Source organism: Phalacrocorax aristotelis, chromosome 1, assembly GCF_949628215.1.
Source record: "Phalacrocorax aristotelis chromosome 1, bGulAri2.1, whole genome shotgun sequence".
In the NCBI taxonomy this organism is placed as follows: domain Eukaryota; kingdom Metazoa; phylum Chordata; class Aves; order Suliformes; family Phalacrocoracidae; genus Phalacrocorax; species Phalacrocorax aristotelis.
Window position 1 is genome coordinate 57,839,723 of NC_134276.1, and position 26,102 is coordinate 57,865,824.

General features: G+C 42.5%; 1 protein-coding gene across 1 annotated transcript in view; it reads left to right on the forward strand.

Annotated features, from left to right (window-relative positions):
• The first annotated feature begins 12,852 nt into the window (after positions 1-12,852).
• DNAJC3 (DnaJ heat shock protein family (Hsp40) member C3) overlaps positions 12,853-26,102 on the forward strand; it is a 35,999-nt gene continuing 22,749 nt past the window's right edge. Inside the window, exons 1-4 of the mRNA XM_075089748.1 lie at positions 12,853-13,075; positions 20,470-20,580; positions 23,554-23,678; positions 24,594-24,668. Coding sequence (XP_074945849.1) covers positions 12,994-13,075; positions 20,470-20,580; positions 23,554-23,678; positions 24,594-24,668 — 393 coding nt within the window. The 5' untranslated portion in view covers positions 12,853-12,993. The remainder of the gene's footprint in view (positions 13,076-20,469; positions 20,581-23,553; positions 23,679-24,593; positions 24,669-26,102) is intronic.

Here is a 26,102-nt window from a genome sequence, read left to right on the forward strand (position 1 = left end):
TCTCCCAACTAACAAGTGTCAGGATGAGATGAAACAGCCTCAAGTGGTGCCAGGGGAGGTTTAGATTGGATATTAGGAAGAATTTCTTCACCAAAAGGGTTGTCAAGCGCTGGAACAGGCTGCCCAGGGAAGTGTTTGAGTCACCATCCCTGGAGGTATTCCATGGATGTGTAGATGTGGCGCTTAGGGACATGGTTTAGTGGTGGACTTGGCAGTGTTAGGTTAGCGGTCAGACTCAATGATCTTAAGCGCCTTTTCCAACCTAAATGATTCTATTCTATGACACTTATTCTTGGGTGACCGTAACTTGAAATTGCTCTCATTTCTGATTACTCTTTGCCTTCCTGTTAACTTCTTTCCCAGTATGTGAACAATAAGGTAATTGTGGGTACCATAGTTTTAGCACAGGGATACTTTCTTGACCATTCAAACGCCATTCTTGACCTGTCATCATTTAGATGTGGCCAAGAGTCTGAAGGCACACACTACGTAACTCTGTGTGATGAGGGAAGGGAAGGCTGCAGGCAGGACTTCAGGCAGGATGACTGCAATTCCTCTCTGCTCCAGCCATTCCTTTGCCAAATGGAGTTTGATCAGGAGCCTCTGTAGATACTCAGCAAGTGATGTCAGCCTCAGCCTGGTTCAGTGTCTGCTGTAACTAGATGGTCCACTTACCCCAGAGCCCTGGGACCCAGCGCTGAAACAGGAATTGTACATGCATTGCTTCCAGGTGGTCTGCAGTTCCAGGCAGGTCGATATCCCTCTTCCAACCCATGGGATTCACCCACTGCACTCCACTCAGCCACACTGAGGTTTGCACCCAGAAGAACATCCACTGTCCACCATCTGACATGTATGATATTTAACTTTTTTGTTTCTAGAAACCATTATATATAACTGGAGCAGTAGGAAGGTCACTGAACACTGAAACTGAATCAAGGACTTAGTTTTTAACAGTTAGCAACCTCTAGGTGAATTTTTAATGGTGTACATTAGATAGTTGTTTTTTCCTTTTTCTTGGTTAAAGAATATATTCCACTCTGGTGTTTTGAATCCCCCAGACCACCTTTCTTTCTATTATCCCAGTCATCTCTTATCATAAAGAACAAATTGACATATGGCATTTCGTCCCATTTCTCATTTTTCTGACAAAACCACATTAGCTGTAACATAGCGTTATATTTCAAACACCCATTTTCAACCCATATTTCACCATCTTCCAATTGATATTGTGGCCACCATTGCTTGCAATACCATTTTAATTTATCCTTAGTCAGGGGGTCCCCTCCAAATTTACTCCAATTTTTTATGATGCATCCTAAGGGAGAACAAAGAGGAGCATCCCTGGAAGCAGCGGATCCCATTTTGGTACCAAAAAACAAACCAACACTTCATACACAACAAATTCCAAATGCAGAATGAGGGATTTTCTCCCTGCATTAGGAATTCCACGTGCACGAGGGATTTTCTTCCTGCATTCAAATACAAATACAACATGTAGAAATGAAACCATGCTGCTGCTGTGTATCTTTCCCGATGCGTCTTATGCAGAGCAAATACCAAACCAACTCCAGCTGCTTCCTTAAGATCTCTCTTTTCCCCCCTTTTTCCCTTATAATACCTCTTTCAAATAGCGTTGCACTGTTGTGTCGCTCACCAGCCTGTTTTACCCGGCTCACATGGCTCGTTGTTATGGCTTAGCAGAAAATTCCATTTTCTTCGGGATATCAAATGCAACCCAAACTATTTTTTCAAGTATTTTGCCTTAACATAAAACCTCACTTTTGTTGATTTTGGGAGGAGCTATTCTTGACAGAAAGCAAAATATTTCATTATTATGAAAACACACCCTTTTTAAAACCTGTATTTTCATTTTTTAAGGCATAGAACATTTTTTCAATTAAAATGCTACTCTGAAAGTCAAAAAACTTTGCTTCAAACATTAAAATAGTTATGTTTCTGAAATAAAGCATGCTGTCTTGAAAATATGTGGAAAATGTTAACATTAATGAACCCTCTTTCTGATTGAAGTAATTTATGAAATTCAGCGTGTTTTCGTAACGAGTTTTGCTTTCCCTGAAACTGGTTTACCTATTATTTATTACAAATATTTTTCTCAGCTCAACTCTGAGTTTCAAACGTACATGATAACTACAAGATGTTTTTTTCTCTCAAACATCTCGTTGACTTTAAAAACTGTGAAGAAAATCATTGACAAACACGGTGCCATCGGTGAAGGTGTTCATTCCTACCTTAGGTCCTGCCAAAACACCAAGGTCAGGAAAGCTCACACTTGTGAGAATTTAGACTAGAAGTTAGAGTGTGCATGTGTGCAACCTTACCTCTGCCTGCTCTAGCAGACACCTCTGTATTCTTCCTTGGTACGTGGAAATTTCCTGCACCTCTTAAGCAGTTATTAAAACCGTTTGGCAACAGAATACCCTCCATGCACGTTTTTACAAGAATGTAACTCTTTGGCATTGGATGCCATCTAGCATCTTCTTTTATGCACCCATCTCTGAATCAACAGCCTTCATTTATCCTCTAACTGCTAACAGTCCAAAAGGCAACACCAACGATAGCCTGAGGAAATGAGGCATCCTGCATCTCTCTTGTGACCAGATATCTAGAGGCCAAGCAGTAATCATCTATGTATATGCATTGCCTCTCCTCACACAGGTTTGCTCCAGCTGACCATTCTTGCCATTCAGTACAGCAATCTGTAGACAAGTGCAACCTAAGGGAGACAACAAAGAGCTTGTGTACATCCTGCAGAGCGGCCAGTATGTTGATTAATTAATTTTCTTGTTTTCAGAAATTAGAGTTTTGTGGAATCCAGGACTCTGAAAAGTCCTGAAGGGGTACAAAGGCCTAAGGTAAGCCCTTAAATTTAGAGTATCAGGATTGACATTTGAAAAAAAAAAAAGAAGGGGAAACAGATTGCCCTTGTATGCTTTGTGACTGAGGTTCTGAGAAACTGTGGTTCATTTCCCTTTTTCATACAGTTTATTTGTTGCCCACAAAAATGATTGTGTCTCAGTCAGTGTAGTTGCTGGAAAAAATAACAGCTATCTAATGTACACCATTAAAAATTCACCTAGAGGTTGCTAACTGTTAAAAACTAAGTCCTTGATTCAGTTTCAGTGTTCAGTGACCTTCCTACTGCTCCAGTTATATATAATGGTTTCTAGAAACAAAAAAGTTAAATATCATACATGTCAGATGGTGGACAGTGGATGTTCTTCTGGGTGCAAACCTCAGTGTGGCTGAGTGGAGTGCAGTGGGTGAATCCCATGGGTTGGAAGAGGGATATCGACCTGCCTGGAACTGCAGACCACCTGGAAGCAATGCATGTACAATTCCTGTTTCAGCGCTGGGTCCCAGGGCTCTGGGGTAAGTGGACCATCTAGTTACAGCAGACACTGAACCAGGCTGAGGCTGACATCACTTGCTGAGTATCTACAGAGGCTCCTGATCAAACTCCATTTGGCAAAGGAATGGCTGGAGCAGAGAGGAATTGCAGTCATCCTGCCTGAAGTCCTGCCTGCAGCCTTCCCTTCCCTCATCACACAGAGTTACGTAGTGTGTGCCTTCAGACTCTTGGCCACATCTAAATGATGACAGGTCAAGAATGGCGTTTGAATGGTCAAGAAAGTATCCCTGTGCTAAAACTATGGTACCCACAATTACCTTATTGTTCACATACTGGGAAAGAAGTTAACAGGAAGGCAAAGAGTAATCAGAAATGAGAGCAATTTCAAGTTACGGTCACCCAAGAATAAGTGTCATAGAATAGAATCATTTAGGTTGGAAAAGGCGCTTAAGATCATTGAGTCTGACCGCTAACCTAACACTGCCAAGTCCACCACTAAACCATGTCCCTAAGCGCCACATCTACACATCCATGGAATACCTCCAGGGATGGTGACTCAAACACTTCCCTGGGCAGCCTGTTCCAGCGCTTGACAACCCTTTTGGTGAAGAAATTCTTCCTAATATCCAATCTAAACCTCCCCTGGCACCACTTGAGGCTGTTTCATCTCATCCTGACACTTGTTAGTTGGGAGAAGAGACCAACACCCACGTCAACACAACCTCCTTTCAGGTAGTTGTAGAGAGCGATAAAGTCTCCCCTCAGCCTCTTCTTCTCCCAGCTAAATAGCCCCAGTTGCCTCAGCTGCTCCTCGCAGGACTTGTGCTCTAGACCCTTCACCAGCTTTGCTGCCCTTCTCTGGACATGCTCCAGCAATTGATATGGGGAACACTTCAGCCACTGGACATGTGAAAAGCAACACAACAAACAAGGGGCTAAGTTCCTCACAAGAAGGCAAAAAAGAGTAGGTAAATAAGATACCAGTGCAGAAAGCTTTTCATGATGCTGTTCTCAGTATATGACTTAGGTGCTCACCACAAATAAGACAGACAGGACACTATCACAATAACACCCATGTGTAAATTAGATGAAAGTCACAATCAGTGCATTTGTAGACATTTCTTTAGAGTTAAATTGAATTCCCTCTCTGTTTGGGAGAAAGAAAGATAAAGGAACTGTGTGGCCATCTCAGTGGAATCCAGCTGGATTTGTTACATGAAGAAAAACCTTTAAGAGAAACTATTTTATATGAAGAAAAGATAAAGATTTAGGTGGAGAAGAGTCTAAACTACCCAAACTTGAAAATTAATTTTTTTCAACTACACGGGGCAGGTATCTCTTCAAACTGCTTAATCACAGCTGGTGGCGTGTGTTGGAATGAAGAGGGTGGCACAGAAGAGACAGGAGAGTGCCATGTCCCATTCTTTTCTTATCTTTTAAATGCTTTGTTTTCCTGTGATAAAAATATATATTTAAATGATTTCCTTGAGCAAACTAAGTGCTGGAAAGATTGAACGGATGGAAGTATTATAGGCATTAAAATTGAAAAATGTGCCGTGGAGGGAGTTGGCAGGAAGGAAAAGATTAAATAAACTGAGAATCTGGCTACACTCATTATTACACTTGTACCATGCTACTCAAGTAAACTCTCCACCCGAGTTAACGATTACCGGTATGCGTCACTCTGAGAGTGCTGTAGGAGAAAGATTACTGAAGAGTCTATTTCTCAGTTCCCAAGACAGTTTTTCCACTGCCCTCTGAAATTACAACATCTTGTAGAACATGTATGGTATCCTCCTCCATTCCACAAAACATGCAGATATTTTTTTCACTTAAGGCATTGCACCAGGGCACCCACCAGGCCTGGCTTTACCTGCTCAGCCTCCTCCCACCTGCCCCCAGCCCAGGACCCCATGTCAGCCCCTCGGGGCTGTCAGCCTCTGCCCCAGTGACACCGCAGAAGGGCCAGTCTCCAGCTCCCCACAGCCCTGCCCTTCCCCAGCCTTGGGCCCTGCTGAGCCTCAGCCCAACCCTGGCCCCAGGTGGGTGCCCGATGCCCAGGGCTAGGGCTGCCCCAGTGCACCCCGGTTGCCCGACTCCTGGCTGGGGTGGTGGGACAGGCCCTGGCTGCTGGTTCCTGCCCTGACACCCCTGCTACCCTGGACATATCCCAAATAGTCATGGCCAAGATGCCATATTTCACCCCACAATCAGAATAATCTCACCTTTATGTGTTCTCAAGTTGCAGGTACCCTCTATAAGCCTCACAAATACCTTGCTCCAATCAATATCCTAGGTTTACTTCTCACACTTTCCTCATCCCATCTTAATTCTTCCCCATCTCTTCTAACAGGCTTTCCATTAAAATCTTTCTACTTCCTAGACACCTCAGTTATTCCCTACTCCTTTTTCCTGAATTCTACCAGAAAAAAAAACATATTCATCATTGCACTGTATCAGAAGAGCATGGAAAATCCTCCTAGAACAACAGATCATAGTTTCGTAATAGTTTCATAAAACCATCACGAACACGAACTACCTCTAGAGGACTCTGTTAATAGCCAGAGTCTTCTACGTTAAGTAGAAGATTTGAGTAATAATGTAGACTTAGCATTATTTGATAAACTTGGATCACAAACTGGGAATGATCTTTATTTAAACTATTCCCTGCAGTAGGTGGGCATGTGGAAATTCACAGAACCACAGAATGGCAGGGGTTGGAAGGGACCTCTGGAGACCATCTTGTCCAACCCGCCCTGCTTGAGCAGGGACACCCAGAGCAGGGGGCACAGGAACGCGTCCAGGCGGGTTTTGAATGTCTCCAGGGAAGGAGACTCCACAGCCTCCCTGGGCAGCCTGTGCCGCTGCTCTGGCACCCTCACGGGAAAGATGTTTTTTCTCATATTTAAGTGGAACTTCCTGTGTTCCAACTTGTGCCCATTGCCCCTTGTCCTGTCACTGGGCACCACTGAAAAGAGCCTAGTCCCATCATCCTGACACCCTCCCTTTAGATATTTATAGGTATTGATGAGATCCCCCCTCAGTCTTCTCTTCTCCAGGCTGAACTAACCCAGGTCTCTCAGCCTTTCCTCATATGGGAGATGCTCCAGTCCCCTGATCATCTTGGTAGCTCTCAGCTGGACTTGCTCAAGCAGTTCCCTGTCCTTCTTAAAATGGGGGGCCCAGAACTGGCTGCAGGAGTCCAAATGTGGTCTCAGTAGGGCAGATGACAGGGCGGTGGTTACCCCTGACCTTCAGACAATTGAAATGGCTATGCAGGAGTTGTCACAGAAAGCGGCATCAGATTCTTCTCACAAGTTAGTAGGGAGATTGGGATGGTTATTAGTTACCAGTCTTAGAGCTCTTGACAATGAAGTTGTTTCATTATGGAGTAAAATGAGAGAATTGGAAAAGGAAGTCAGGACTTTACAAGATGCAAAGGCGATCACACAAGAATTACTACACAAGAAGAGCAGTGCCTGACAAGTTTGATTGGAATGTGCTCGATTGAATCTATAGCTGTTATTGCTATTTAGCTATTTAGTTTAGCTTCAGTGCTTGCCATGGGACTTGCTTGCCTTACTGTATATTAGAATCTAGTGATTGTTAATGGCTGCTCTTTTGCTTTCAGTGCTTGCTGTACCTCTGTACTGCTGATCATCTAACTCTGCTGCGCCTGGGATCCAGTCCAGACAGGGCAGCAGTAATGAGAAGTGTCAAATTGTAGTTTTTGAGAGGTGCGCCTGCCTCACTAAAACCCTGATTACACCAGATGCAACAGGTAATGTAGGCACCCTCACAAATACCTTGAGGGAAACTGGGGCCGTAATTTTGGGACCATCTGTTTGGGTGGTGAATAAAGGAAAGACAGCAAAACCAAAAGGAGTTACAGCATGAGGAGTCAAATGCAGAATTATCTTGTGCATGCCGGTGTCCCACAATCAGAAATATGCGTGATGATAACTAGTTCTAAGGGACCTTTAAGCAAGACTAAGGTAAGCGTTGTTGGTGCTACAGGGAAAAGAACTTTCAGGCCATTTTTACAGCCTATGGAGCTCATGATTGGGAATACTAAATTAACACATTAATTTCTCTGTATGCCAGAATGTCCTTCACAATTACTTGGATGGGATTTACTCTGTAAATTAAATGAGCAATTAACCTTCTCTGAAGATTCTGTCCAGTTACATATTCCCCCAGAGAACGCATGCAGAGCCCAGATATGCCTGCTAACCAAGAGGGATGCTGCGGAAGAAGGAAATATTCCAGACTATGTATTAGATGCAGTACTACCCATGGTATGGTCATCAGGAACACCAGGATGAGCAAAGAATGTGGCTCTGATAAAGATCGAACTAAAACCGGGAGCCCAGCTGACCAGATATATGGGGTGAGCCTCTGCCTGATGCAGAAGCGCAGATTTTCACTAATGGTATCAGCTACCTGTTGGAACAAACCCACTTTTCAGGAAAACACATTGTTTCAAATTAAAATTAGGTTTTAATTTGAATTTTTTATTTGAATTATGTCTAAACTTTTTCTGGCTCAAACAAAAAAAAGAACCTGAAGTATCCCCTACTCGGCTAACTCTAAGTGGGACACTGAAATATCAAGGTAAAGCATAAAATGGGGTCCCTAATATCTCCTTCCCTGTGTGACACTTCATTATACCAGAAGGTTAAGTTAGGCAGGAGATAGTGGATGCATTTTGAGATGTTTGGAGTTTGCTGTTGCTAGTGAGAGAAGCTGCACCCATGGTATAATTCCCCAGATTAAATGTCCAGTTTTGGGCCCCCCAGTTTAGGAAGGACATGGAACTGCTTGAGCAAGTCCAGCGGAGAGCTACCAAGACGATCAGGGGACTGGAGCATCTCCCTTACGAGGAAAGGCTGAGAGACTTGGGTTTGTTCAGCCTGGAGAAGAGAAGACTGAGGGGGAATCACCCTTGACCTGGCAGTTCAAGTGGCCATCAAGGAATGGTCACATTTTCCAGCAAGTACATGTGATGTCATCCTGTATTCCAGCACTCAGGATGGTGGCCTAGGTATCACCAGACTGTCGGGTTTAATTCCCAGTGTGCAGGTCTGAAGTCTGCACAGAATTGCTCAGTCTTTGGATGAGATAGTACGAGCCATGGCTCAAGAAGAGGGACTTGAGAAAGAATTTGAGAAATTATGGATCATAGCATGAGGGGACAAAGGAATAGTTCCATCTATTTGGGACCCAAGAATACCATGGTGGTATCCAAAGTGGCAGGCAGCGAGGAACTCATTTCAGAATGGGAGATAACTGCTCCAAAAGTCATCTTTCCAAGGCCCTGTAACTGGAGAAAACAGGAATTTGAAAACTGGACCAGTTTGGTGTCCCAGGGCCGTGGTATTTCCAGCTTCGAGAAGGATAAGATCAGCAACAACTGGTTAGAGTTTTTAGGGGGATTCCCCAGAGAAAACTTATCACTGCATTAAAACTAAGAGCCAATGTCTACCTGACAAGAGAATCCTTAGCAAGGGGTAGACAGGACAGTCAAACTAAATCTGGTCGGCACTGTCAAGTGGAAATCAAGTCCTGCGCACACATCATTGGATACCGCCCAGCAGTACAAGATGGTAAAAACAAAAGACACAATCAACTATGTGAAATGTTGGTTGAAGAGGCGAAAAAGAAGGACTGGGTAGTATTCCAAGAACCGCTGCTGAAAGATGAGCAGAATGAACTATACAAACCAGACTTGGTATTTGTGTAGGATGACCAAGCCTTGGTCATTGACATCACAGTTAGATATGAAGGTAAATCAGCATCTTTGGTAGATGCAGTGACAGAAAGGTTAGGAAATGTCAACATCTAAAATATCAGGTGTGGGAACTGACCAGTGCTAGTATCATTAAATTTATAGGATTTCCACTGGGCACACGTGGAAAATGGTATCAGGGCAATTATGAATTACTAAAGGTACTTGGACTCTCTAGTTCCCGACAGGAATAGTTAGCTCACCAATTATCAAATCGAGCTTTATTCTCTTCAGTGGACATTGTAGATAAGTTTGCTAGCAAAACAAGAACTGTTGTAAAATCTTAATATTTGATTGTAAGCGTGTTATCTCATGATTTGTAAATAAACTGACCCTTCCTTCTATCTATCTAGGACAAGAGCCAGACCCCCTGGAGCTACTGACAACAAAAGCTTGTGTGAATGAGGATGAGAGTAAGTAGGGACCAACATAGGCTCGATATCATGACGCGTCACCGCTTTTTGCCAAAATTGACGATTACCACTGGAGTTTTCCAAGGTGGACAGGCCACCTATACTTAACCCAGAAAAGGAACATGTGTATAATTATATATGTTCGATAAATAGCATTTACACATGAGGTCATAGCACAGAGGGCTAAATAATTCCACACCAGAAATGTACTTCTCTCATCATAGATATGACAAAGACATATGTGCAGAATTTTGTGAGGACAATATGGAGGGGAAAGTGTTTACAGAGGCTAGCCTCGCTGTAAACAAGCCTGGTCCCTCACACGCCCTTTCAAGTCCACGGAAAAAGATCAGCTTTTCCAAGTCCAAGTTCAGAGCATGTAAGCTAAGTTTTTGTGCAGGTTATAGAAGCCTTTCTGCTTCCATTTACTGCAAAAGGAGCCTAGAAAAAGAAATTTCCCTAAAGTCCTCTCCTGTGAACACCAAACCAAAAGATGTGGCTACATAAACAATAATCCCGTGTTAACCTGATGTATACTACTGTTTCATTTAGCTCCAATAGAGCTAAGTTTCTCATAGGGATGTACACAGGTGAGAATAAAAACAAGATGTAAGGTCTGAGAGACCTTTTACAAGAATCCCTGAGAATAGTATCGCTATGTTATCATCCGCTCTCACCTCCTCTATTTTCAACTAGACTGTGCATGCAACGTAACAGTCTGCTATAGTGCTTCTTTTCCTGTATCAGGTGGTTTTCAAATCAAGATTAGTAATGAAAACGTATTGCCAGGCATACTAGGGTCCTTCCAGGACGCTGCGTGTTGTCACGTCTAATCCAGACGTCTTACTATATTATATCTGAGGTGGTTTTCCAGTTAATACATAGAAACTACAGGTTGAACTGTTTCCACCCCATGTCACCATATTCAGTTTACCGTCTCTATTAGAAGCAATGAGTAGCTTCAAGAGTCATTCCTTGCTAACTGCCGCCCTCTGCTGTTACTATATATATTACCTGCAGTACCTGGCAGAAAATTCCTCAGTTGTCTGTCTTTTGAGGACTTTGGACATGAGTCTTTGCTATCCACCCTTTCACTCCAAAACTCAAGACTGCTGAATAAACTTGTTTCTGATACCAGGCTACTTTTGATGAATACCTTTGAAAGACTTTTTTCATTACAGATGCATTGCTTTGCTACTTTTCAAATTCCAAAATATGGTGTTGGCATGTCATATTCATTTGTTCTTTCAAGTCTTTCTCCTATTCTGCTTCTGAAATTGCACAAGGCAATATGTGTTAAATAACTTTTTCTCCCAGATATATACTTAATATCTAAAAAATATATGTTTGGGGATCTACAATAATCAAGAACAGTCCTCCATGGTTTACGGTCTCTTTCAAGAGACTGTAATTTTGTGTACCTGGTACGTTTCTAGCACTGAGTGGCAATGATAAATGCTTTCTCTTTGAGCAGATTATTTCATAGTATTAGCATTACACACAGTTCTTTACAATACTGTGTCAGCTTGAAATATTGACCTTGGCTCAGTATTTCAGTGCCACGGTCAAGGACCAAGGGCTTGTCAAGCATCCACTCAAAACAATTCTTGATGCTTTAATCGTACTACCTTCATCTTACTTTAAGGGATTTGACTCTTGAATCTTTATGCTTGGTATTCCAGTATGAGGTATGGAGTTTTCTTCACATTGTTTTCTCCTAATCTTGTTAGTAACTGTCCATTAAGTATATCATCATGCTTAATGTTACTTCCAGTTCTCTTGGAGGTTTGGAGGTGTAAATTCCTTTTCATACTCATTTTTTCTGGCTTTGGTCTAATACTTTTTACCTCAGGTAAAATCAAAGGAATTCATTTACTGTAACAGCAATTGCATTCTGCTGAGTTCAGTTTTAGGCTTCCATATTGTGTCTTATCCATAGGGCTACAGAGTTGTCATGTTCTTCCTCACGCTGACATCCTTAGAATGCCATCAACTATTCATTTCACACCCCTCATGTCTTATATTATTTCAAGTTCTTATTTCTGAATATTTTCTGGTCAAATTTCAAGGTGATACCTTTGCAGCATCATCTTCCAAATGAAACATTGAGGAGGGATAACTTTTCTTTTTTTTTCAGTCTGATCTTTCAAGAAAGCTTGAGAAAGGTAATGTGATTGTACCTGCAGAATGAGAAAATAAATTTCTGTGGTTGCCAAATCAGACTCAAATTTTTTCCTTCTCAGAAGATTTCCCAAGAACAAGTTTGTTTGTTTGTTTTTTTACATTGATGGGGTTAATACATCCCTATTATGAATTGTTTATTCAACAACTCTAGGCAGATAATTTGAAACAATGAACAGCTAGGCACATACAAGATTAGTTTTTCTGTGGCAGCTAAGAATTGATTGTATTCTCATTACAAAAAAAAGGAAGACATCTCCAAAAATGTGCACTAGGTTGCAGGCTACCTTACATAGGCTTTGCTTCGAAAGTTTACAGATCCAACAGAAACTTTTAACATGAAAATACTGCGCTCTGTTAAGGCATATCACCCATTTTTCTGCAGTCTGGTAAATTCCCTACTACTTTCTTGGCGTGCCTGGACGTCAGCATACAGATACGGCCATGCTGACTATCTTGGCTTTGCTCTCAGTGGAAAACACGATTGTGTCCCAGAGACAATCAAGCAGTTCGAAATCGCACTTATCTTCCTCCGCTCTGTGGCTGGATCAATTTACTTGCGCCTCACTGCCCCATTTTCTGACAATTTGCGGAGTCCAGAGATACTGACTTCAACCAATTTAAGCAATCGTCGCACCCCGTAAGGGGATCCTGTGCACTGACCGTGTTAACCTCACTCCCAGGGCAGGCTGCCCGCGTCCTCCTCCAGGCCTGCAGAGCACCCTCAGAGGGGCTAAACCCGGGCCTGGAGCTAAGCCCCCCGCGCCCCAGGAGAAGCCTGGCTGCGGTAGGCACGGGGCGGGCAAACAGACACGAGATAAAAATACAGAAGCAGACAGGGACGCTCAGGGTTTATCTTTCAGCTGGAGCTCCGGGGCCCGAAGCACGACACTAGCCTCGCACCGCCATCTCCACTGCAGCAGCCATCTGTGGGAAGCCAGTTGCGTCGCTCCACTTTTCTGCGCAGGCGCAGGCGCAGGCGCAGGCGCGGGGGGGAAGTGAGCGCAGCAGCCCTTTCGCGCAAGCTCAGTGGCGGCGGCGCGCCACCTCCGTGCTGCGCAGGCGCGAAGCCGCGCCCCCTCCCCCCCCCTTCCCCTCACGCCGCTTCTACATTCGGCCAGCGCGAGAGGGGGGTGGGCGGGTGTGTACGGCGGGGCCAATCAGAGGCGCCCACGATCCAGCCCGGAGAAGTTGGTGCTGTCGGGCCGCTGCCGCTGTCGCCGCGGGGGTCGGCGGAGATGGTGTCTCCCGCGGCCTCTGCCGGCCGCCTGGGCTCCGCGCTGCCATTCCTGCTCGTGCTCTTCGACCTGCAGTACCAGGGTGAGGGACCGGCGGGACACGGGGTGCCCGCCCCTCCGGGGGCGCCTCGCTGCCGGCGGCCGCGCGGGGGGTTTGTGAGGGGTCACGCGCGGGGTGGGGGGTGGGGAGCCGCGGCCCGGTGGTGCGTGGGGCAGGTGGGGCGGAGGCGGGGCAGCGACGGGCCGGGGGGAGCCGGCTGCTGCTCGCCTACACCTTTCTCCCTTCCGGGCTCTTGGCGACGGTCGCGCCGGTTGGGGTTGCCGGGGCGTCCGGCCGGGGTGCGGGTCAGCCGGCATAGCCGGGCCGAGGCGCCGGGGGAGAAAGGAGCGGAGCCGGCGGGGCTGCGGCCTGGTAGCCGGCGGGCCTGAGCCGAGCGGTGCGCCGGGCTGGCCGGGCCGCGAGAGGCCCAGGGACCGCCAGCACCGTGGCGGCGGGACAGCCCCCGCGGGACCGGCCGGCGGGGAGAGCAGTTCTGGAAAGGGTGTGAGGAAAGAAGGAGGTGGAGAACTGCCACCTCATCGCGGCTGTAGCGAAGGGTGTGTAATGAGGGCACCGTCGCTGCCTGTAACCTGTTCGGTTTTACCCTGGCGGTGCTGTTTGAGGTAGCTGGGTCTGTGCTTCCTTTTCCTTGGCCTGCTGGTAGGCTGCCAGCTGCTGTGAGGTCTTGAAAATGTGGTGTCCTAGAGTGCAACCGTGTGTCAGCAGCATTGGCCAGTTCCGTGCTGGCCTTGAATTCTCATTTCTGTATGAATTTTGTGCAGGTCCCAAGTTCAAAGGCTTTTTCAGCAGTCAGCCACAGCCATTATTAGCACCAGTCCTACAAATTCGCTGAGGCTTTTGGCAATTGTGTTGCATTTGTTTGTTTTTGCTTTGTTGTACTGGGTTTTGTTTTGTTTGTTTTTGGTGTTTTTTTCCTCTCACCATTAGTATTTGAAGTTCAGTGGAGAAGTTTATCTGTGCTTTGTGTGGCCTGTTTGCTTTCAGAGTATGCTGTCAGCAACACCTGAACAGCCCCAAACTCTTATTCACAGGCCTCTGTTGAATTTATAACTTGGTTACATGGTTGTGCACATAGTCAAGAGTTTCACCTGAGGAGCGGTCTTTAACTGGCAGTGGCAGACTGAAGTGGAATGGAAGCTGTCAATAGTCAGAATAAGTCCTTAGATTTAACACTGACCTGGGCTTGACATTAGAAATTCAGTTGATATACTAAACTAATGAATACTTCAGCTGGCCAAACAGCAACAGGAACATACTGTGGCAAAGATGCTCTGTAGTATAAGACTACTTATTGTGGTGTTGAATTGCTTTTTTGGATGTGTATTCTGGTAGTGTCAGAGGAAATATAATTGTGGTCAAAGTATACTCCCTTCCCCAGGATTGTGGCAGTGATGCTCATGCTGAGGATTCTTTATTTGGAGCTGCTAGCCTATTTCAAGTATATGGTTTAATGGCTGCGTGGACTTGTCAAAGCCACACTTCCAGATTTGGGGTATAAATTCTTAGCTTCAGTCAATAAAGATGTACAGTACAGTAATAGAATAAAAAGTGATGGTTCTGGTTCTTATCTACTGAACTTATTAACCCCTTAGTTCACGAGTTCTTTTTTCAGAGCATGTAGTTAGGGGGTTTACATTATTATCTGGATTACATTACATTAGTATCTGGATTATTGTTTTCCCCCCAATATTATTGATCTTTGAACTCAAAGGTGTTCATATTCGCATTTAAATTTGTATCTTGCTGTTTTGATGATAGAGGTCTGCCTTGTGCCATCTGATTCATGAATCAGTGGAACAGTTGGCCTGTATTAACTTTGTATCCTACATTCAATATCTATGAATACTAATTTTTATATCTGGCTGGTGAATGAGTTCAGTAAAAAAGTTTTTGAGTACTTGGTGATGTGGCAGGTTGCAGTTCAGTCCTTTGTATTGTGTTTCCCTGGATTCCTCTTCTTCAGATAGCCTGACTTGTGCTGAATAGGCTCCCATTTGACACAGATCACCTCTCGGGAAGATTTATCCTTCATGGCTGTTTGTCTGCACTGATTGCAGCAAAAAGAGGCAACTGAGGAGGATAGAGGAGTATTGTTCCTCTCCCCCCTCTTCTTCACAGCAGTTGAAGAAAGGAAATGTAATAAGGGGAAGAAGAAATAGGCTTTGAGTATATAAAGCTCAGTTTGTTGTTGTCAGACCACTAGCATTACGTGTTTCTCTCACCCCCAACCCCCATACCATATGTTTCTGTCCCAAGTATTGGAGGGTTTTTTTTCTCACCCCAAATAGCAAAGGATACTTGTGGGGGGAGGGTGGGTGGCTTTTTGGTTTGCCAGTCTTGGCTATATTTACCAACTTTCCTTGCAAACCGAGGGAGTAAAAACTTGATGGGTGGAAGTTACACATGGCTCAACTAAATGCTTTGAGGCTCCTTGTGAGCCTTTGCATATTGCCCCTGAAACTATGGCTGCATGTCCACTTCTTACTTTAAGTCTTGTTCTTGAAAAAAACACACACAAAAGCAAAACCCAAACTTGTTTGAAAATAACAGTGAACAGTGAATTTAAGACTGAGACTTAGTCTTAAGACTAACACTAAGACCCTGCTAACCACAGGGTTATTCTGATCAAAAACCACACCCCAAAAGCAGGATCTCCCACTTACATGACAAGGCAATAATCAAGCTCTTTTATGGGGGTGGAAGGAGTTTAGATCATTGAAATTAAGATTAGTGACATGCATATTTCCTCTGTCTTTGAAACAGTTCTGTTTCTGGTATGCAGTCAGAGCTAATTCTGTTTATTTTCAGTCTTTTGTTTGGTGGGTTTTTTGTTTTTTTTAAACTCTTCCACTCTTGCATCAGTGCCAGGACTACAGACTCTGAATTTATGCAGAATAGCTGACTTGATTTGACAGCTGGGATTCTTGTGTGTGGTCATCTGAGGTCCTTGGTGAATTGGTAACAATTAGACAGGCTTTAGAAATAATATTCAAATCAAAATACTTGAAAATTTTAGAAATAAAGAGTATGCTTGCATATCTCTTGCATAAATTCAGTTTCTTGGTGGAGAGTAGAAAGCTTCCTCAGCTGTAGTGCTGGGCCCTTGGTATCCAGCTCACTAATGACACTCTGTCTGTTGGAAAGAGCTCTGTGGGGTTGAACACTCCAAGTTGTTGAACGAGTCCTTGAGTCCTTATGTTCATTCCTAGACCAATGAGTGAACAGGCACCCAGATAGGTTACACAGAATTTGAGCCCTTAGACTCCTGTGTCTAGTTTACAGTTTTCAGATGTCTTGTTTAACTGGAGCAATTGTTTGCCTGCAGCCAGAAAATGAATAAGCAAGAGGTTTATATGAATAAACTGCCAAACTATCAGGTCAGTGTCAGTGTTCCTGAGTAGTTATGGGAAGTGTCACTTTTCATCATGGTTACATTGGCTATATAGGCTTCTGGAGATCAATTTATGATCAGCAACTTACAGAGCCAAGTTCAATATATGTCTTTTATAATTAGTCTTGTTCTGCAGGGATCCTACAGTCCTTTACAGTTTGCCTTATTTCTCTATCTGTGTTGCTCCCGCTTTTGTTACTTACCTGTTTACTGTTAATGTCACCTTTCTCATTTCCTTTGTTTATCATCTTTGGTATTTTCAAGGAAAAAGATGGCTCTCCTGCCTAAAGTATTATGTAACTGTAAAACTGTACTGAACACAATGTGTATGAAAGCCACTGAATTGGATAGGTACCTCTTATTGTGGAAAATCTATTCTTGGAGCTATCCTGATGTGTGACTAAATGTGAAACGAGGATACTCCTTCAGGTGCTTGAGGCTCTGTGAAAATCGGATGCTGTGTTTAGGTGGATGGAAGGTTCATCAAGGAGTAATTTACAGCCCACTTCTAGGATACCACTCCAAACTGACAAGTTTTGAAAGATTTCAAATGTTCATATGTGGGGAGAGACAGGAGGGGTGAAGCTTAAGAATTTTTTGGTTTAGCTCATGTTAAATACTTCAGTCTGTTTATTGTTTGATAACCTGATTTGCTGCTAATATACTTCCAGAGGCAGGGAAATCTGTGGTGGGTTTGTTTTCTAGTTTTATTCTGTTTGTTTCTTTTTTTTTGTTGGTGTGTTGGTTTGTTTGTTTTCCTCCAATGCTTGCTTTGTCATTTTAGAGTAGTCATTGGACTACTCGGTGATCAAAGCTTTAAGCTAAAGAAGCAAAATTGCAAAGAAGAATGTCCATTTTTCTGAAAATTGGACATTCTCATAAAAGCTACCTTGAAGTAGGATACTGTGAATGGAAAATATTACTGTGAAGAAATACTTCTCCGCTCTCAGTGGAGCTATTTATATTTTATTCAGAACTATACATACCTAGAATGGATTTTAAAATGCATTGTTTAGTAAGATCCCCAGACTGGTTATAGGATAAGTAATTACTATTTTACTTCATCTATTTAAACAAAAAAATTACTGACTGGAAATTTGGGGCTTATTTATAAAGTCATTCCCATAAATTAAAAACAGGGATTTATTTGCTGTCATTGTTCTAAAGCAAATAATTGAATTGAAGCCCTTGAATCCAGTTTGCTGAATTTTTACCAGTCTTTTATCAGAAAGAGCTTTTTTCCAGTGGATACAGAGGACATTTTGTTCATTTTGGTACGGACAGCTCAATGGTTTTCTTATAATGTGGAATTAAAAGAATTATGAACTGTGTTAAGGAGTAGGGAAGGAAAATTAAATTGAGATCCCAGGTGCTAAGAGCTCCTAGTTCTAAAATCTTGATTACTTGGTGATCGGAAATTACTGTTCTTTCATTACAAATACTTTGTTCCTTAATCACCTTTAGTGTGAGAAGTGTTGATATACTTTCCTTCAGTCTGTATAGTGTAACATTTTTATTCAGACTTTAAGAAACTACTTCAAAGTACTGCTGCGTTTTTGTGTTTAAGATTAATTCAAGTGCCTATCTGAATTAGCTCGATACAAAACCTAAATTAAAGAAATTGATTCCCAGTAATTGAAGTTCATTGTTTTCTAATGTAATGTGTTTATTCAGGATTTTAATATATTACCTTGCTTAAATTTATGCACATGTTATGCTTTTAGTAAAAGAAAACTGTTACAGTGTGAAAGTTTTAATAGTCATAAACCAGTAAGTTGTAGTGAAATTCTGTCCTGATTTGAAGAATGCTGGAAGCAATACAAATGGAAAAACCTCTGTTGCTGAATTGATGTAGGTACAGCATGTATTTGCACTTTGCTGCTCATTTCATCTCAACGATAGTCTTTCCCTCTTGGTTGAGCAGCAGCAATTTATTAGCTTTAAACTAAAACTGGCACTTTGAAAGCATACCGCTTTAATATTATTTTCATACTACTGATTAAATGAAAAGGGAGTGAGACTTTTAATTGCTTATATCAAAACTTGTGCTCTAGAAACAGTTTGCCTTGGGAGTGACAAAGATGAGACAAAAGTGCAGTAGATGAGAAGCCAATCTCTGCAGTAGCTGATAGTTCTCAGTTGAGTCCTGAGATATCAGCAGGGTCATGAAATTTAACTTAAAGCCTTCATATATTTGCTATATGTGCATTATGGGTGGTTTTCCAGGTTCTTCTGAAATTGAAAGCCCCCATAGAAATGTACTCAGTTTTTATAGTTGATGTGTAAGGCTTGATGTGCAAAAAGGCCACTCCCCATAATCTTCGAGAAGTCATGGAGAACGGGGGATGTCCCAGAGGACTGGAGGAAGGCAAATGTTACCCCTATCTACAAGAAGGGCTCGAGGGAGGATCCAGGTAACTATAGCCCCATCAGCCTTACTTCAATCCCTGGGAAAGTTATGGAACGAATCCTCCTTGGGGCCATCACAAGTCAAATGAAGCACGTGATTGGGAAAAGCCAACATGGCTTCACTAAAGGCAGATGGTGCTTGACAAACCTGGTGGCCTTCTATGACAAAGTGACTTGCCTAGTTGACATGGGTCGGGCAGTGGACATTGTCTACCTGGACTTCTCCAAGGCCGTTGGTAGAGTCCCCCATAGTCTCCTCCTGAGCTGATGTGTTCTGGTCTAGGCAAGCAATCTGTGCAGTGGGTGGGGAACTGGCTGACAGGCCGCACCCAAAGGGTGGTGATAAATAGCTCCGTTTCCAAGTGGCAACCTGTCACAAGTAGAGTCCCCCAGGGATCAATATTGGGCCCAATGTTATTCAATATCTTTATAAGTGATCTGGATAATGGCATCAAGTGTAGCCTGATGAAATTTGCTGATGACACCAAGTTGAGTGGGGAAGTAGACACTCCAGAAGGGAGAGCTTCTCTGCAGGGAGATCTGGATAGGCTGGAAGAGTGGGCCATCAAGAACCTTATGAAGTTCAGCAAGGACAAGTGTAAGGTCTTGCACCTTGGAAAACATAATCCAGGAGTGCAGCACAGACTGGGATCCACCTGGCTGGAGAGCAGCTCTGTGGAAAGGGACCTGGGGGTCCTGGTGGACAGAAAGCTCAACATGAGCAAACAGTGTCTGCTGCGGCCAAGAAGGCCAACAGAATGCTGGGTTGCATCAAAAAGGGCATCCCCAACAGAGATAAAGAAGTCATCATCCCACTCTACTCAGCGCTTGTCAGGCCACACCTGGAGTGCTGTGTGCAGTTCTGGCCCCCACTGTACAAAAATGATGTGGACAGGCTGGAAGGGGACCAGAGAGGGGCCACCAAGATGATCAAAGGACTGGGAAGCCTGCCATATGAGGGGAGGCTGGGAGAGCTGGGTTTGTTCAGCCTTGAGGAGAGGAGGCTCAGAGGGGATATCATCACCATGTACCAGTACTTAAGGGATAGCTACAAAGAAGATGGAGAGTCCATTTTTACAAGGGGTCACATGGAGAGGACAAGGGGGAATGGACACAAGTTGCTCTTGGGGAGATTCCGATTGGACACCAGAGGAAAATTTTTTTACATTGAGGACAGTCAGCCATTGGAATAATCTCCCCAGGGAAGTGGTTGACTAGGCCACGTTGGATACCTTCAAGAGTTGTCTGGACAGGGTGCTGGGCCATCTTGTCTAGACTGTGCTCTTCCTAGAAACGTTGGACTAGATGATCCCTGAGGTCCCTTCCAACCTGGGATTCTGTGATTCTGTGTGAATGTATAGACAGGAATAGAAACACGTATTCAGTGCCTTCTCACAATGTGGTGCTTTACAGTGTTTATTTACTTTGACATTGTTTTTGGGCCAGGGAAGACATGCTATATGTTTTTGAGGCTGCAGGTTGTTTTAGTATGGGAAGATGTGACTTCTGCATCTATATCACTAAGTGTTTGTTATATGAATTGTATTATCACTGTATGCATTTTGTATGCTCAAACTGGTCATTCAGAACCTTTATCTTTTTGTTTTTCTTTAAGGAGCTGAATGTGGAATAAATGCAGAAGTAGAAAAACAGCTTGAAATGGGAAAGAAGTTATTGGCTGCTGGGCAGCTAGCAGATGCTTTGTCTCACTTTCATGCAGCTATAGGTAAGTATCTCAGGAAAGTGACTCTTGCACTGAAATGCCTTTGGTGTTTTTTTTCCTACTGTTTGCTTCATTAAGTATCCTGCTTTCTTACAAGTTGTGTTCCATGAGTAACAGAAGTTGAGGCACCTTTGTGCAGTAGTTTAGATGGGAGCCAGCAGAGATGCAGTAGAATACTTATGCTTTGGTTTTGATAAAATAAACTGTTAAATTAACTACATGATACTTAGTGAACACTAAGTTACTGCTGTTCTGTAAGCTAGTTGTAAGAAGCCATTATCATTGACTGTGGTATCATTTGATGAGGTATTCCCTGTCTCTAATCCCATCAAGATTAGGTTTTATTTTTATAAAGTCTTTTGAAGTATGACTTTGAAAGTTTGAGTTCATCCATGCTTTCTTCTTTCCAGCACTGTAAAAAATTCAGTATTTAAAATGGTGTCCGTCCCGTCCCCCCCCCTTTTTTTTTAAATTAAATCTTGAAGTGGACGATACCTTAGTGAAACTGATGCTACAAGTCTGAGATACTGAACTGGTAGTGAAGAGTATATTGACTGTCCATCTCTTATACTCAACTAGTGAGTGAGTTCTTGCTTTGTTGTTCTCCATTTTCAGCAAACCGTGGAGTTAATCGTTTGCTTCTATAAATTTTAAAGCAACTTTTCTGGTTAAAATCCTTGAATTGAAGCACAGAGACAGATGGTACCAGCAAAGAGCAGTGTCCATTAACACTAAAATTTCTGAGTTGCAGGGGGCTTGTTATTTTTTAAGTAATTGGACTGTACAAGTGCATAATTTTCTCTGTGAGAGGAATAATACCAAGGTATTACGCAGTAATGAGTTATAATGTTGAGACTTTTCTATTTATGCCTTGGTCTAACAGTGATATTTAAATGAAATATCTGCTGATTCTGAGCTATTAATAACTTCAAGGAGTTCTCAAAGATCACCTTCCCTTATACGAAGGGAGTGGAGGGGGGAACTTCCTCTTTCTGTGCTACAGAAGCTCCTTATTCCACCCAGAGGCAGCCTGTTACTCCTTTTGCCTTATGTTTCACTGCCAAAGCCATTCCTGTGGGATCTGAGTAGTGTTACAACATGGTTTATTCCTTTATTATTGGTTGGCAAGCTTTACCTTGGATTTGGTGAAAAGTCCAGTTCAGCCTGTGACCCTGCAAAGGCAGCAGCAGCGTGAGGTGCCTGCATGGGGTGAAAGCCTCTGCTTTGCCAGCAGTGCTCGAGCAGCTGGTAGAACTACGGTGTGGCCACCTCTGTTGTGACTTTGTTGGGATTCTTAGTTGGATGGTGATTTGAGCCTTATTGCCTAAACTGTCATCAGACTTCTTTCTTCTTTGTATTTTGCCTTTTTGAAAAGACTTTAAGCGTGATTTGCCTGCTCTGTGTGTAGAGGAGGGGAGAAGAAGTTTCATTAATCCTTTTTTGCTGAACTGCGTCATTGTAGACTGTGTGGTAAATAGATCTTTTTGTCTTTCCCTCAGCCAGCCTATTTTTCTTTTTTGCAAACATCTAAAAATAAAAGAAAGCTACTGTCCATTTTTTCTCTCTCTTCATTTAAATTTCCAACTCTCTTCTTCATTGCTGTCAAGTTGATGGCTTATGCCTTCTCTCTGGGTAAATGTCAATTGCTGATCATTATTGCAGAAGATGGCAAAACCATCTTCTGATTGTCAGAAAGATCATCCGGTGCTGGAACATACTTTCTGGGTTAGCTCTTCCCTATCTTTCATCCTTTGTGTATTAATAAAGTTCCTTAATTTCAGTTATTGATTTGTGCCTACCCTACACATTTAGTTGTATGCAGTAGGACTTAATATTTCCTTCTTTTTTTAAAGGTAGCAATATTTGAATTTACTTGATGATTGTAATGCTGGTGTGTGAATTATTACATTTCAGTGCTGGATGTTAGAATTTCCACAGCCAAGATATTGTAGAGGAAGAATGCAGATACGTTTTCCTGTGAGAACTGAGCTACTGTTTCGGTAATGGAGGTGGCCAGCTGTGAAGCTCAGTTACCGACCATAAGATTTTTGGCAATGCTATTTGTTCCGTTAATTTTAAAGCTCAAATTTAACCTCAAATGAGGTGAGGAAGAGAAATACTTGTTTTGTTCCTCAGATATGGATGTTCCTGTCTACAAATTCTGCATTGATTTTTTTTTTTTTTAATAGCACAGTAAAATGTTTACTGTCTTCTATTGCATATGGTTGTTTGAGTGGTTGAAGTTACCTTTCCTTGAGAGCCCACAGTAACTGTAATCTCTTTCTTTCAAATATTTGGTTTCAGAGTCTGATGTTTGTCTCCTGTAAGGATGTATGTACATGTGCAGGCCTAGAGAGTGTTAAAATTGCTGGATCTTGGAAGTTTGTCCAGCAGACAATGTGGAATGTCTGAGCCTTGAAGTTTGCCTTCAGGTTTTGCTAATGTACACGTGCTTGCCTGCCATTGAGAGGGGGTGTTGGTGCCCACATGAATATTAAAGAAAGAAGTTGCTGCTATTTCAAAGAATGATGTAAAGGGTTTATGCATCTGTGACAATTTAAGACTAACATATTGGTCATTTTGGGATTATCTGCTTGCATCCTGTATGATGGACAGGGACTGGGATGGAGAGTGATGAATTAACATGCTTTCAAATGTAGGCCTGCAGCTGGAGGTAAAGGGTTAGTGTGTAGTGGCTGTTTTCTTGTGCAAAGCTGAAAAACGTACACATTTCAACTTAAGTACTTGTAATTATTTGGCATTTGCTGTGTTTCTGTAATCTTTATTGTTAAATAATCAAACTGCACAGAAAATATTGCTTGGATAATGTTATAAATGTTAGGTTTTATTGATAAACGCCATTTTTTCAGTGGCTTAGAACTCAGGAAATATATTTTTTAGTCATTACAGTTTCACTGTACCCAAAGTTTCAGTTGCTTCAAGATAGTATTCTGATTGCTGTTCGTTCACTTGCAGAGGGAGACTCTGATAACTACATTGCTTATTACAGAAGAGCCACAGTGTACTTAGCCATGGGCAAATCTAAAGCAGCAATTCGTGATTTAAGTAAAGTGGTCGAATTAAAGGAGGACTTCACTTCTGTAAGTATTACTGGAACTGCAAATTGTTCAAGTGTAAAAAAAGTACTTTGAAGAAAGTTGTTTTTTCAGATTTTGCTAAGCAGAAAATATGTTATTCAGAAGGCTTTAAGTAGGATAGAATTGTAGCAATGGTGTATGTGGTTGAATGTACAGTCTAGCCAGTTATTCTAACAACTAATAGTAGTTTTAAGTTCATGCCTCAAGGGTTTGTGCTAAACATTTTCTGTCTCTCACTTGTGTCTCTCTTCTCATTCACCAAGGCTTTGCCCTCTGAGAGCGAGGGGGGGAAGAGAGCACAGATGCCTCTGTTTTTCTTCTGTCTTAATCAGCATTTGATCTGAGGCATCTCTTCTCTATAGGAACTGTCCTAATCTCACTGCCTTCCAATGGGATTGTTGCAAATTCAGATTTACTTACTCCTTGCTCCCTTCTGTTTATCGTATGTGGAGAATGATGGAGTCCTCTCCATCTGATTCTCTCATCTCCTTTTTTCATGAGCAGTAGCATGTCCTGCAGAGCTTACAATGAAGGGGCAAATGTTAAATTCGTTGTTGTATGAAAATATTCTTGGTATAAATCAAAATCTTCTAAGTCATTAACTTGTCTTTTTACATAGCTTCTGTTATTCTGAAAGTTTAGTGAAATGTGGGGATTGTCTATTATTTATTATTTCTGCTAAATTATTAAAATCTCTAAAGAGTTATAATCAGGAAAGTGGTGTAAGGTAAACATTCACTCACTTTCTTTTATGTAACTCTTCAGATGAGCTCTTTCCATGAGCTGCAGCTGCTCATAAACACTGTGGCTTGTTAGCTGTAGTAAAATTGAACTTTTTCTTGCTGCTAAAGGAAACTGAAACTTATTTTCATACTTTGCTGAATTCCAGTTTGTAAATCAAATTACGTTTCATTTCAGGCAAGATTGCAGAGAGGACACTTACTGCTGAAGCAAGGAAAATTTGATGAAGCAGAGGATGACTTCAAAAATGTGGTAAGTTGCAGGCAAATTGGAGGTAGGTTGAACTACATCACTGCGTTTGAGGTTGGGTTCTGAGCCAAAGTCTCATCTCAACTCATGCTCTAGAGTATATATGTATGTATACCTGAGTTTCTTTCCTGTTCTTTAAAGATATTGTAGTTAAGCTGCCTTGTATGAATAAATGACTGAAAAAGTTTCAGTGCAGTGATGAAGATGAAATCAGAAGGTGTCACATGAAGCAGTACAGAACTTCGAAAAGTGTCTTTTTTTTGTGTCTGCCTGGCACTTCATGATCTTTGCTTGATGATGCCTATAGTAGGGAGCAGTATTCATTCAGAAAGAAAGGATAAATGATGTGAGACTCAAAGCACATAATTTAATCCTGCTTTACTTCACTGTATTCAGGTCACCCTGGGAAATCACTAGCAGCCTCATGGATCAACCGTTGAAGGTTCTTATCTTTCTTCACTGATGGCAAAAGAATCCTGGGCTCGCTCTTTAGTCACTGGGCTGTTAAAATCAATGAATTTCAGTGGCATGCATCTGTGTGTCTTCTCATCTGCAGAGGAGTTCTCTGTCTTTCATGAATGTGTTGACAATACTTACTCTGCATGATCAGGAAGTGCCCAGTGTTTCCATACACACATAGTTGGATATTACGCACCTAAAACTCACCTAGGTTGTTTTTCCCATTGAATGGGTATTTTTTGCATTTTGGCCTTACTCTGCAAAAATAAACTGATCTAACCCCAGAACAAAATTCCTCAGAGAATATGTAAAACTCTCTTCCTTCTCTGTTGCACAATATTTCCGTAAGATGAGAATAAATAAGATTCTTATTCTTGCTTTACTCTTCAAGGGTTGTTTTTTTCAAGAGCTTGCATGTCCCTTATGCCAAAATTAATAGAATTTGCAAGTGTAACCAATGCTGTTGTGTTGGCTTTCTTTGAAGTGTGATGGAGAAAGCAGTTCTGCATTACAGATGTTTAATGGAAATCTTACTAGTTTACTAGTTACAGTTATACTGCACATGCTGCAGGGCAGTTGGGAGGAATGGCTCTTGCAGGTATAAATGCACCAGGGCAGTCTTTGTGTTTGTAGCGAAGCTACAGTAGCTTATTCTGAAATTCATGTAGCAATGGCTCCTCTGGGTTCTGCTACTTCCTTCCTGAGTTTCCTAGGGATGCGTGGTCTGCAGTTGCACGCCTGATTGCAGTGCAGCACCGGCTGTTTGCAAATCTGGGAGAATGTCGTTCAGCTCTGATTAACTGAGGACATAGTTGCTGCAATAGCAATTACGTGATGTCAGTGTCGATTCTGAGTTTCTGTATGCGTCTCTTTGCAGTTACTGTTTCTTGGAGTATTGCTTAATAACTGCATATGAAAATGCTTCTCCAGCTAACTGTCAGGTAGCCTGCCTTTTTTTTTTGAACCATCTGCAAAAAT